Here is a 13,874-nt window from a genome sequence, read left to right as displayed (position 1 = left end):
ATATATATATATATATATCATATGTGAATTTCTGCATTTATCTGTATTTTGGAATGAAAAACCATGGAACTCTCACTGAGACCAACCTAACTTATTTGTTAACTTTAAAAGCACCTCTTGGCAAAACAGAATTTGGAAAGTCAGTGGTTGAATGTCAAGATAGGATATTTCAAACTCTGATTCTTTTCACATAGTGTGGGCAGTGATTAAAATCTCGATGCTGCTTGCGGCTTTAGTAATTACCTATGCCTTACTTCATGAGTGATTCAAACTGAATAATTGTCTTCCATGGGAATTTTGGTGATGTAATTCTGCTGATGAAATCCCTTCCCATTCTTTCACAATGATTTTTTGAGATGCCTATCTTTATCTTACTTCCAATTATAACATAAGCTTAGAAATCCTCCTGTGTCTTTAGTAATTTTAATACAAGGAAGTTCTGTTATTGGTCATCCTGTTCATTGTTTTGTTTACTTGTTGCCACTTGTCTATCTTATTCACATCACAGTCTGGGATAGCTAATATTGGGTCATATTGCTTTTAAATTGACTTGTATAGTTTTTGAGAATTTCTCAACATTTTCTTATAAATTTCATTGGAACTTTAATGTTCCTTTTAGTTATTTAAATATTTTCAATAATTCAAAAGGTAAAAATCTTCAGATGTTTTTGTAATGCTTTTTACTATAATTAATGAAATTAATATAAATTTTATAATGAAGTTTGTTTGTGAGAGTGTGAAAATTATATATTGCTTAAAATTATGAAATTCTAAATGGCCTGTAATAGCAACTGATAATTTTGTATTAGAAAAGGAAAAGGCTATAAACATTATTCAGTCATAGTAACGAATGGGCCTGGAGTACTGGGGTCCATAGTTTAATATACACTTAAGTTAGTTATAAACCAGTTATACAAATATATTAACAAAAATCAGTAGCTTTTGTTAATAGTAGTATTTTGTCAGTAGTATTACCAACCTTCCCGAAGAAACTGCCAACGAGATCCGTTTCAGGACTGCCGCAATCCTCCGCAGCACTCGAAAAACTTACTCAAACCTTAACCATCGCCAGCGTGCCGCCCTATTATCTATAAGAAAAGACAACTCCATCGTCGTACTTCCTGTGGATAAAGGGTGCCGGACCGTTGTGTTGGACCGATCAACCTACCGAGAGAAAGCCCTGACCCTACTACTAGACCCAAACGTATATGAACCTCTATCTGATCCACCCATTAAGGTCTTGAAACGTCTAGAGACACATGTCAATAAACTCGTCCACACATGGTTTAAAGATGAGAAGATCTCTACTACAACTCAGCGTCTTCTACGTGCTACTGGCTGCCAACTACCGCAATTCTATGGATTACCAAAGATCCACAAACCGGGTATTCCCCTCAGACCTATAGTGTCGTGCTGCAGTGCCCCAACGTATGAACTGTCCAAACATATCGCGCGCCTCCTCTCACCTCTTATAGGTAATACATTGCACACCGTTAAAAATAGCAGTGAATTCATCCATCTCATTAAGGACCTTTCAATCCCTGACAACACTGTCATGGCATCATTTGATGTGGTTTCTTTATTCACTTCAATTCCCATCCAACAGGCCGTGCACTGCGCCAGAAGGCTCCTCGAGAACGACTTAAGCCTCCAATCCAGGACATCACTATCCACTGATGACATCTGTACCGCCCTCAACCTATGCTTATCAAGCAGCATCTTCACTTTTGAGGATTCACTCTACCAGCAGGTACATGGCACTGCTATGGGTGCCCCTGTCAGTTCCGTAGTAGCTAACATCGCCATGGAAGATCTGGAGGAGCAGATACACCAGAACCCACCTACACCTATTACAACATGGTGTAGATACGTTGACGATATTTTTACCGTAATACCGCGTGGTTCTGAAACTGCACTGCTGGAATACCTCAACTCCCTATCTAATTTCATCAAGTTTACCATAGAATCAGAGGTGAACGGTACGCTCCCGTTCCTGGACGTCGAAGTGCATCGCGTAGGTCCACATCTAGAGACCTCAGTATACCGCAAACCCATGTGGTGTGGTCAATTCACTAACTACAGGTCTGGCCACGCACCAAGCCATCTCAATAGCACTGCCCGCACCCTATTCTCCAGAGCTTGGAGCCATTCCAGCACCGACACAATTAGGCATAACGAGATCTCCCGTGTGAAGGCGGACCTAACCAAATGTGGTTATCCATCCCATGTACTAAGCAGATGCCTATTACAGGCAGAAGAACTCACATCCAACCCAAGACCACCGAACCAAGTCGGTATATCGTCCGCCTACATTCCCTATTATCCAGGCGTGTCAGGACGGATCTCGAAGGTCCTTAGAAGTTACAACATCAAATGTGTGCAATTACCCTGCAGGAACCTACGTTCACTTGTCTCCAGCGTGAAGACCCCTGTCACACCTGTCTTGCGCAGCAATGTGTTATATCGCATCACCTGTAGAGACTGTAACAGTTGCTACATAGGAGAAACATCAAGGCGTCTCCAGGATCGCCTCACGGAACACGACAGAGCAATCCGGCTTGCCGAAACTGACCAGTCCGCGGTCGCGGAACATTTCTGGGCCACCAACCACGATCTTGACCCCAAACGCGACTTTGAAATAGTAGACCACTCACGGCACTCTCGCCACCGCCTATGGCTAGAGTCACTCAACATAGTAAGCAATCCAAAGGCATTAAATCACCAGAAAGGCATACGTCTACATCCCATCCTGGAGACAACCGTTTTATTGCTGGATGATCAGTGGCGTAGAAAGCAGCACACGTCCGTGCAACAACAATGACGCATGATTAACGTGCCTCACTCAGCTCGTTGTATTGTATTTAAATTTGTATTTAATTTGTCAGTTGACAAAGGGACACACATCCCGAAAGCTACTGATTTTTGTTAATATATTTGTATAACTGGTTTATAACTAACTTAAGTGTATATTAAATTATTCAGTCATGTTTTCAGTCTTTTTAGCCTGAAGAAAAAGTTGAACGTTATTCACAGGTTGGAAGCATGTGGACATTGAATGAGATTTATGCATGCTGCCAACTTTGGCGAGATCTGCTTTAAAAAAAAAAAAAAAAAAGCAGTGGTATTTAGGAGTGCACAAAAGGCTACTTCTATGGGTGTTACCATAGTAACAAGAACAAGGACTGTTATGAAAAGATTGGAAAACTTTTAGCCATCTGGAATAAGGATATGAATCAAAAACATAATCCCATTAGTATGAAGCACTGAGTTTACGTATGTGTGTAAGCAAAATTTGACAAACTTGCAAATGAAGAAACCTTTAATGCTAGTCATGTATGTTTTGATTTCTTTAAATGTAATCCTGCTACAAAGAACTTTACGAAGAGAAATAAAAGTAAATAAAACAACCAATGAAGAGAAAGAAAAGTAAATAAAACAACCAGTAAAGAGAAAGAAAAGTAAATAAAACAAACAATAATCAGATATTTCTCTAAGAAAAATGAGGCAGTAGTATCTTGCAGAAATAAACAAGTGACCTTGTTGTTTATTTATAGATTGCATTACATGAAGTGTATACTAAGGAGAAAACAGTTGGTGACTTGAGAACATGAATTATGTGGCAGAGGAGTTGACATTTGTGGAGTGAGATTCAGCCGGCAATTGTTTTTCTGTTTATATAATATTATAATTTAGTAGAAATGATAAATGGATATTAAAGAATATCTGTGCTTTTTATGCACATAAATAAAAAAAAAAAAAAAAAAAAATATATATATATATATATATATATATATATATTTATATATTTTGCCTTTGGAACATATCTTTTATGCAATACATATCATATGCAAATCAATATATGTGGAGTTTGATTGGCTTCGCTGTTCATTGCAGTTCGAGGAACACAACTATGATGAACAATGAGGAGTTCCTGTTTATTATGGTGGGAAAAAAAAATACCAACATGCAGAACTGATTCCAAGTACATATAGAAAAAATTCCTTAGTAAAAATATCTAAAACGGTTTATATTATATTCTTATTTTATTATTTATCATTATCTTATTATTAATTTAATTGTTTATTACATTGCATTAGGTATATAAATGTGTGGGGCCAGATAAAGCTGTCATTGAAGGTGAAGGATCTTCAAGAACTGGTATGTGTGATGGGCATCTTATTGTTTTATTTTTTATACATATTACATAAATCCCCTGATATTACAAATAAAACTTGTTTTATATATTCTTGCTGAAATCACCAGTGTGATTTAGTTTTTACTTTTAAAATATATTGATTGCATATGCCTACCTCTTCCTTAAATATATTCGTACTACCCACTTCCAAAACAACAGCTAGAAGTTTCTTCCAACAATCAACCACCTGCTGGCCGAAGGCAAACTTCAGCACATCTATCCTGCAACCATTCTTCCTCAATTTAAATTTATGCCAACTAGTAGTTCACACATGCCATTCACAATAAGCTTACTCAATCCATTCAAAGCCTTAAATGCCTCAATCAGATCTCCCCACAGGTGCCTAGTCTCTAGGCACTGCATTTGCAGAAATGAAGGCTTTATAGATAAGATCACCAATCTAGTTGCCTGCTCTCTGCACCTGTTCCAGCAGTTCCTAAAGTGAGGCCTCCAGACCTGTATACAGTACTCAAGATGTGGCCTAACCATGTCCTTGTATAAGAGGAAACTCACCTCCTTATCCCTGCTAGCAAAGTTTCTGTATATCATTGACAAAACCTGATGAGCTGTTCTGGCAGCATGTCTGCACTGCTCAGACAATTTCATATCTGACTGCACAATTACCCCAGTTGTTTTTCATTTTCCACTACACTGAATGTTGTACTACACATTTAATAAGTTACTCTGGGTTTACTGCTACCCATATGCATTACCTTGAATTTTTCAGTGTTAAACTTCAGTTGCCATTTCTCAGACCATACACCTATTTTTTCTAGATCTTGTTGCAGTAGCATACCACCATTACTGTTATTAACCACACTGTCAGAGAGATACTCACCAGATGTGAGCCCCTGGTTATCCACGAAGAGCAGTGCCTATTGATAACCACTCTCTGTCTTCTTCCACTTAACCATACCTTAATTCATAGCAGTAGCTTGCCCTTAATGCCATATTGCTCCAGTTTGTACAGCAGTCAACAGAATCAAATGCCTTCCCAAAATCCAAGTATATGATATCAAAATTTTTTTTCCCAGTCCCTTGGTTACTGTATCATAGTAACCTATCAGATTGGTTAGATAAGACTGTCCCTTAACAAATCCATGCTGTGACATCTGTATAATTGTATTCCTGTCCAGATGGACCTACATTACTTCTTTAACCAGTGACTCCATTATTTTCCCTGGATCAGATGTTAAGCTGACAGGTCTGTCATGTCACTTTTTATCCCCCTTTATGAATTGGAGATATATTCAACACATCTGCAGTCCATAGAGACCTCCCCTGAATCCAAGGATGCTCTCATAATTATTGCCAAGGGTTTGTTTACCTCCTTTGCTACCTCCCTTAATATAATTGGATATATTTCCTAAACCCCAGGTGTCTTTTTTATGTTCAGCTTCAACACTTTCTCTACAACTTTCCTAGGCACCTCCGTAGCCAGGTGGGCAAGAGCAGCAGTGCATAGCACATGCTTCTTGATTAGACCAGGGTTCGAGCCCGTGACCACCAAACACGGAAGATGCGGAAAGGTCAGGGAATGACTACCGCATATCCCCGAGCAATATGGCCTTAATTGCTAATGCTCCTAAAAACCATATAGCAACAACTTACTTTCCTATCACAAAATCATTTAGCTTCCAGTTAGAGTTTGAAAAACTTCTCACATCCCCTTCCCTAAAGAATTCCTCTTGTGTGAATCAGATGCAAATATCTATTCAATTTGTCAGCAACCTGAGCCGGTTTATCAGCAGTTAAACCATGGACATCAAGTGACCCAATGTGATTCAATCCCTTCTTTCTACTGTTAATATAAGCATAGAAGTCTTTACTACTTTTCTTTGCATTCTTTTCTAGACTCCCTCATAATCTGATAATCATAATCTTAGCTTGCTTAATTTATTTACTGTATTGGTTTTTTTACTGGTTTTTTGAGCACGAGAGTTTCCTGTGCGGACGTGCCTTTCTGCCGCTACTGGAACAGAGAAGTTTTTCTGATTTATATTCTGCTTTATTAGTTTAAATTGACATATTAACTTATTTCTAGAGTAGCTTTATATTCCTATTTACGGTACTTAAAGTTAAAGTAACTTAGATAGAGATTTGTAGGTATTACTTAGTATCGGAAAGGGTATCAAATACACGAGTTTACCGTTCATAGACAGCCGCCATAGTTACGTGAAAATTAATCAGTAAATCTATTAATCTTGTCGAACTTCATTGGCAATTAAATTGTACTTTTAACTATACATATAACCACATAGGTTACGGAACATAAATAATTAGTAAAAATAAATAATTAATACATAACTTGATACGGAAGTTATATAAAGGGACTTCGTAGATAACACTCGTTACTGAAACGCGACACAGCATATCCGGAATTCGATAGCATTAGCTTTGTCTGGTATAGTGCATAATATAATATTGTCAATTAATCAGTAGATCTATTAATCTTGTTAAACTTCATTGTCAATTAAATTGTTCTTTTAACTATATATATATAACGACTTAGAGTACAAACGTAACAAATAATTAATACATACGTTGGCATTCGAGGTGAGCGGACGCGCTTAGACAGGGCTCCTCAGTTAAGTGGTTTACTTTTGGATAGTGCTTTTAAATATTTGATTTATTTAAATATTGTTGGATTATTTTTGTTATAGGTTTTCCTGTAACTGTTTGATTTTAATAATATTATAGATATAATTTTTTAAAGTTACTTTCATTAATATTTATTTAATTTTATAATGGTTGTTACGAGATCTGCCTTAAACACGTCACAGGGTATCGTGAGTCACACGGAAATAGCAGATGGCGATTTACGGGTGAGTCATGATTTAATCCGTTGTGGATCCTGTGGAATGTTTTCCAAGGTCGACCTGGTGACTAATCCTACCTCACCTGGGGATTCTTTTCTTTGTGATCGATGTAAGGAGTGCACCGATCTTAAATTACAATTTGGTGCACTGATGGAACAATTTGAGTCCCTGAAAAAACGAGTGCTTGCCCTCGAAAATAATGCTTCTGGGAGCTCGTCAGGGACTCAAAACTCCAGCAATCTACCAAGTGATGCACACCCGATTCGAGCCTCAAAACAGAAAAACCAAGTGCAAACTACCCTGGTTAGAAAGGACATTGTTTTATTAGGAGACTCCATTGTCAGGGAAACGGGGAATATTTTTTGTAATAAAGATAGGTGGAGCAGAACCAGGGTATGTCTGCCGGGAGCAACTATTGATGATGTCACCAACAGACTGTCGGATTTTAAAGGGGGTAAAGAAAATATTATTATTCATGTGGGGACAAACGATATTAAACGTACACGATCTGACGATTTGTTGGAAAAATACAGGACCATGCTGAGGAAATGTCGCGAGCTAGGCCATAATGTCTATGTGTCTGCAATTCTGCCCAGACACGATAGGAGGGATTATATGTTAAGAGCCTTGTGGATTAACTCAAGACTTGAAGGAATCTGCAAGGCTTTAGGGGGTAAATTTCTATCAGCATGGCCCACACTTGTAGGTAGAAGGAATTTGTTTTGTAGAGACGGGATACACTTAAACAAAGGTGGTGCAAAAGTTTTTGCCAGTATTATTGAGGATACCTTAAAGGCTCAGGGAAACTGCTAGTTAGGGGGGGATGTGGGTAATACTGACACGCGTTTATCTGATAATATTGGTCAATGTAACTCTTGCACATACCTTAAGAGTTCTTATCTGTTACCCCAACTGGACGTATTATCTAGATGTTCTGGGGGCAAAGACGTTTCACGTGAGCAGGTAGCTAATATCAGGGAAGAGAGCCTAAAAAACTTCAAGGGTTGTGTTAGGGTTGTTAAATATACAAGAACAGTAAATCTTAATTGTTTATACAGTAACGTTAGAAGTGTCGTCAATAAAATGAGCGAATTCGAACTGCTGGTTAAAACAAGTAACGCAGACATAATAGGGCTTACGGAGACGTGGTGCCACCCGGAAATTGGGGATGATGAGTTTCAGTACGGCTTGTATAATGTATTTAGGAAGGATAGAGTAGATAGAAGGGGTGGTGGGGTAATGCTTCTTATCAGAAGCAGCCTGAGTGCGACGATAGCTTTCCCAGATTCAGACATTTCACATGCTAGTATAGAGTCTGTATGGTGTGAGATAGTTGGAAACAAAGGTACAATGCGAGTAGGCGTAATCTACAGACCAGGTGATTGTGAAGACTATGACAAAAGCCTCTACATGCAAATGGAATGGGCAAGTAAGCGTCAATGCCTTATTATGGGTGATTTCAATTTGCCTCTAATTGATTGGAGTAAATGGGAAGGAAACTCGACAGGGGGAACAAAATTTTTAAATCAACTAGATGACTGTTATTTGTATCAACATGTCAGGGAAAGTACTAGAGAAAAGAATATCCTAGACCTCATCATCACACATGAATCAGATGACATAACAGGGCTGACAGTAGAGGAACCAGTAGCAGGAAGTGATCACGGAGTTCTACGGTGGATGATGACGAGAGAGGTAGCAGAAGTAAAAGGCAAAGGAATGGGTTTTAATTTCAGAAAAGGAAATTACGATGCCTTAAGGTACTACATGGCCTCTATTAACTGGGTAGATATCGCGCAGAGAATGAATACAATTGAACTGTGGTACGCTTTTAAAACATTAATCACAGATGCCTTGAATGCGTATATACCATTAAAAAAATACTCCACGAGAAGGGTTCCAAGTTGGATGAATAGTGAAGTTGCCACATTACTTGAGCAGAAAAAGGTGGCATGGAAACGTTACAGAGCAATAAAAAGTACTGAAGCCTATAACAGCTACAAGGTGGTGTGTAATAGAGCCACAGAAAAGGTTCGACAGGCAAAGGCAGTTTATGAGAAATCACTAGCAAACAGAGCAAAGAGGGGGGATAAAGAATTCTTCACATATATAAATGCCAAGAAGAGCAGAACAAACCAGATCGGACCTTTACGTAAGGGAAAGGGGATAGTAATAAATACACCAGCTGCCGTTGCAGATGAACTCAACAGTTATTTTGCATCGATATTTACAAATGAAAAGCCTTTTGTGGCAATGGGAAATTGTGGGAGCGAAGTTAAAAAATATGTAATTAATGATATTGAAATTTCCCAAGATTATTTAATGAAAAAACTTTCGAGCCTACAGACTAGTAAGGCTCCTGGAGTTGATGGAATATACCCTATAATCTTGAGAGAGGCGGCAAGCGAGTGCATTGAACCACTGAGGCTGGTTATGCGAGCATCACTAGACTCTGGGGAGATTCCCTTGGATTGGAAAAGTGCAAATGTATCTCCCATACATAAGGGTGGCTCTAAAAGTGAAGTTGGAAATTATCGACCTGTCAGTCTGACTTCAGTAGTAGGGAAAATCATGGAGGCATTGATCAAGGGTGGAATTCAGGATCATTTGGATAGAATTGAAATTCTCAAGGATACTCAGCATGGTTTTGTAAAGGGAAAATCATGTTTAACAAATCTGGTTCGCTATTTCGAAAGTGTCACTCACGAGTTGGATTTAGGGAATAATTTCGACATTGTTTATTTAGATTTCAGCAAAGCTTTTGACTCAGTCCCACATGAGCGGTTGCTTTATAAGCTGGAACAGGTTGGAATCACTGGGAAAATCCTTAGATGGATAGAAGGATGGCTTCAGGGCAGGAGGCAGAGGGTTGTGATAAATGGCTATTCCTCAGATTGGGTTGATGTAAGAAGTGGGGTTCCCCAAGGATCAGTATTAGGACCACTGTTGTTTTTAATTTTCATAAACGACATTGATGAAGGGATAGAGGGCGTGATGTCTAAATTTGCAGATGATGTTAAAATTGGTAGAGTAGTTAATGATCACTGTCAAGCTGAGCTTCTTCAGAGAGACCTAGATAGACTTCAAGAATGGTCAGAAAAATGGCAGCTGTGCTTTAATCCAACAAAGTGTAAGGTATTACACCTGGGAAACAGTAATCCCAAAATAACTTATTCACTTGGTGGAGTTCAACTAAACCCAGTACTGGAGGAAAGGGACTTGGGTGTTACGATACGGTCAGACATGAAATTCTCTGAGCATTGTAAACAGGTTGCAAGGAAGGCCCATGGTGTCCTATCGATGATCTGTCGAACTTTTGCAAGTAGAGATAGGGACGTGATAATCCCATTATATAAGGCCTATGTTAGACCACACTTGGAATACTGTGTTCAAGTATGGAGACCGCACCTAAAGAAAGACATCGAGCTTCTTGAAAGGGTGCAAAGAAGGGTAACTCGCCTGGTGAGATCGGCAAAAGGGCGTCCTTATGAAGAAAGACTTCGAATATGTGGGTTGCAGAGTTTGGAAACTAGACACCTTAGAGGAGATTTGATTGAGGTGTTTAAGGCTCTGAGAGGCATCAGTAAAATGAATGAGGACAAAATTTTCAAGATTATAAATGATGCTAGAACTAGGGGACATAAATTCAAGTTACGCGGGGAAATGTTTAGATTGGACTGCAGGAAGTTTTATTTTAGCCAGCGAGTTATAAATTACTGGAATAAGTTGCCTTCATGGGTGGTAGAGGCCGACAGTTTGGGGAAATTCAAAGGTCATCTGGATAGTACTTTCGGGTAAGGGAAGCGCAAAGGATGATGGGATTAATTTCCTTTTTATTTAATTTTTAATTTCATTTTATTATTTTTATTTATTTATTAATTATTATTATTTATTTATTTAATTTTTGTTTTTATCATTGTTTTGTTCGGATTTTTTTTTTTTTTTTTGGCTGGTGCAGCATAAGCCATAGGCTTTCTTGCACCATACGGCCGTTACTAATACTAATACTAATACATACTTGATACTCGTTCGTGAATTCCCGCCATTTTTACACGATAGCATAAGCTTAGTGTAGTATAGTGCATAATATAATATTGTCAATTATTCAGTAAATCTATTAATCTTGATAAACTTTATTGTCAATTAAATTGTATTTTTAACTCTATAAATATATATAACGACTTAATCGTAACAAATAATTAATACATAACTATAGTGGTACACGTGATACGGAAGTTGTATAAAGGGAACACTAGATACCGAAAAAAAAAAAAAAAAAAAAACAATATATATATCCATATATATATATATATATATATAATATAACTTAAGGATTTAATTTTTGTTTTAAATTTTATTGAATTACATTGGAATCATGACTCTAACCAGAGCAGCAAAGCAAAAGGCTCAAGCTAATGGGAGTGCTGTGGTTCAGGGGAGAACTGAGGGGGCCAGTTGCCCTCTGAATCACAGTCTATTAAAATGCACTGTTTGCTTGATGTTTGCGGAGCAGTTGGGTACGGGACATGATACTGCCAAGGGGGATGTCTTTGTGTGTGCACGATGTAAGGAGTGCAAGGAAATCAGGCGACAACTCAGCGTTGTTATGGGCCTTTATGAGAGCTTGAAGGACAGGGTGGATGCCCTCGAAGGAAATAAATTGAGGGGCCCATCAAGCTCTCAGCTGCCCACATCAACGCCAGAGCTTGCACTTGGTCATCAGGCAACACAGAAGCAGCCCCCTAGGCAGAATGCGCTGGTCCCACAGGAACTAGTAGTTGTTGGTGACTCTATTGTCAGGGAAACGGGGAACATGCTTTGTAAAAAGGATAGGTGGAATAGGACCAGGGTATGTCTGCCAGGGGCAAAGGTTGATGACATTGTAGAGCGGATATCATCTTTTAAGGGCACAAAAGGTGATATAGTTGTACACGTTGGCACAAATGATATTAAGAGTAGGAGACCGGCGGAATTACTTAGCAAGTACAGGTCACTGCTGAAAAAAAGCCGTGAATTAGGGTTGAACTTGAAAGTGTCTGCAATTCTGCCCAGACACGATAGGAGGGAGTATATGATGAGAGCCTTGTCGATCAATTCGGCCCTGGAGGGATTGTGCAAGGCTCAAGGGGTAGAATTTTTTTCAGCCTGGACTGTACTTGTTAACAGGAGAGATTGCTTCTACAGGGATGGGATACACTTAAATAGAAAGGGTGCAAGAATTTTTGCTGATGCTGTCGAGGCAGTGTTAGGTGGGTCGGAAAACTGCTAGTTGGGGGGGATACAAGGACTAATAGATTAACAGTAGCCACTGGCAGAGGTGGAAGTGATTCTTGCACTGCTTCTATTGAAATGAGCAGAAGTCTGAAAAACAAGATGCAGGATATTTCAGAGACTGCTGGTAGTCATTGCGTTACAAGTAAACACATGGGTTGTGTTAGGGTAGCTAAGAATAGAAACAGGTGCATGTATACCTGCGTGTACACCAATGCTAGGAGTTTGGTAAATAAATTTGATGAATTTGAGGTATTGCTCAAAACATCAAAGGCAGATATTGTTGGGATATCAGAGACGTGGTGTCACACAGATATAAGTAATGCGGAACTGGAATTTGGGGAATACAATGTGTATAGAAAGGATAGACAGGACAGGAGGGGAGGAGGGGTTATGCTATTAATTAAGAAACACATAAAGTCCAAGGAAGTGAAGCCAGTCGACATCGATGGACAGGGCAGTGCCGAATCAGTTTGGTGTGACATAAGCATAGGGAAATCAAAATTGAGTGTAGGAGTGTGCTATAGACCTAATGACTCTGATGAGTATAATAAGATATTGTACAGGGAAATAGAGTGGGCCAGTAAATCAGAGAGTCTTATAATGGGGGATTTTAATTTCCCAGATATTGACTGGAATTTGTGGGTTGGTCACTCGCACACTAGCAAGGCTTTTGTGGATTTATTGGATGATTGTTTTCTACACCAGCATGTTCGTGAGGCAACAAGAGGGAGCAATACTCTTGATCTGATTATCAGTAGTGACTCTTCATGCATTAAGAACCTGCAGATAAATGAACCACTAGGTGGCAGTGATCACAGTGTGTTGAAGTGGGATTTACTCAAGGAGGTAACTACCATCAGAGGTAAAGGGAAGGGTTTTTGTTTTCGTAAAGGCGACTAGGATGGTCTGAGACAGTATTTAAATTCTATACAGTGGGACCAACTGATGATGTTACCAACAGCAAACTCAAAATGGGAAGCATTCAAGGAACTAATCTTGGAGGCTACCAGGCTTTACATACCAACTAAGAAATATTGTTCAAGGTTTAGGCCTAAATGGTTGTCAGATGAACTAATGAGACATGTGGCAGAGAAGAAAAATGCATGGGATACATATAAATTAATGGGTGACATGGAAGCCTATGATAGATATAAGTTGGTCTGTAACCAAGTCACAAAGGAGATTAGGCAGGCAAAGGCAGACTACGAAAAATCCTTGGCAAAGGATGCAAAGAAAAACAGAAAAGAGTTCTTTACATACTTGAACTCGAGAAGGAAAGGGATGAATCAGATTGGTCCACTGGATATTGATGGTTCAACAGTTGAGGATCCTGCTCAGGTGGCTAACAATCTAAACGAGTATTTTGCATCTACATTCACGCATGAGGAGTTATTCAGGAAGGAGAATGATGTAGGTAAAGTAAACATTGGCAGTGAGCTGGATGATTTTGTAATAACTGAGAGGAAAGTGGAGGAGAGATTGTTGAGGATAAACATAAAAAAGGCACCTGGGGTGGATGGGATCTATCCAGTTATATTAAAGGAGGCAGCAAAGGAAGTATGCAAACCCCTAGCCATAATTATGAG

At 38.9% G+C, this 13,874-nt stretch overlaps 1 protein-coding gene across 1 annotated transcript in view; it reads left to right on the top strand.

Annotated features, from left to right (window-relative positions):
* Positions 1-13,874, top strand: part of LOC150089580 (TBC1 domain family member 19) — a 456,806-nt gene that overhangs the window by 102,869 nt on the left and 340,063 nt on the right. Inside the window, exon 8 of the mRNA XM_090390037.1 lies at positions 4,098-4,158. Coding sequence (XP_090246163.1) covers positions 4,098-4,158 — 61 coding nt within the window. The remainder of the gene's footprint in view (positions 1-4,097; positions 4,159-13,874) is intronic.

The sequence above is a fragment of the Mastigoproctus giganteus genome, chromosome 2 (assembly GCF_048544385.1).
Source record: "Mastigoproctus giganteus isolate SK-2022 chromosome 2, ASM4854438v1, whole genome shotgun sequence".
NCBI classification, from domain to species: domain Eukaryota; kingdom Metazoa; phylum Arthropoda; class Arachnida; order Uropygi; family Thelyphonidae; genus Mastigoproctus; species Mastigoproctus giganteus.
The sequence above is the reverse complement of the archived record's forward strand: the minus strand, read 5'-3'. Positions and strand labels throughout refer to the sequence as shown.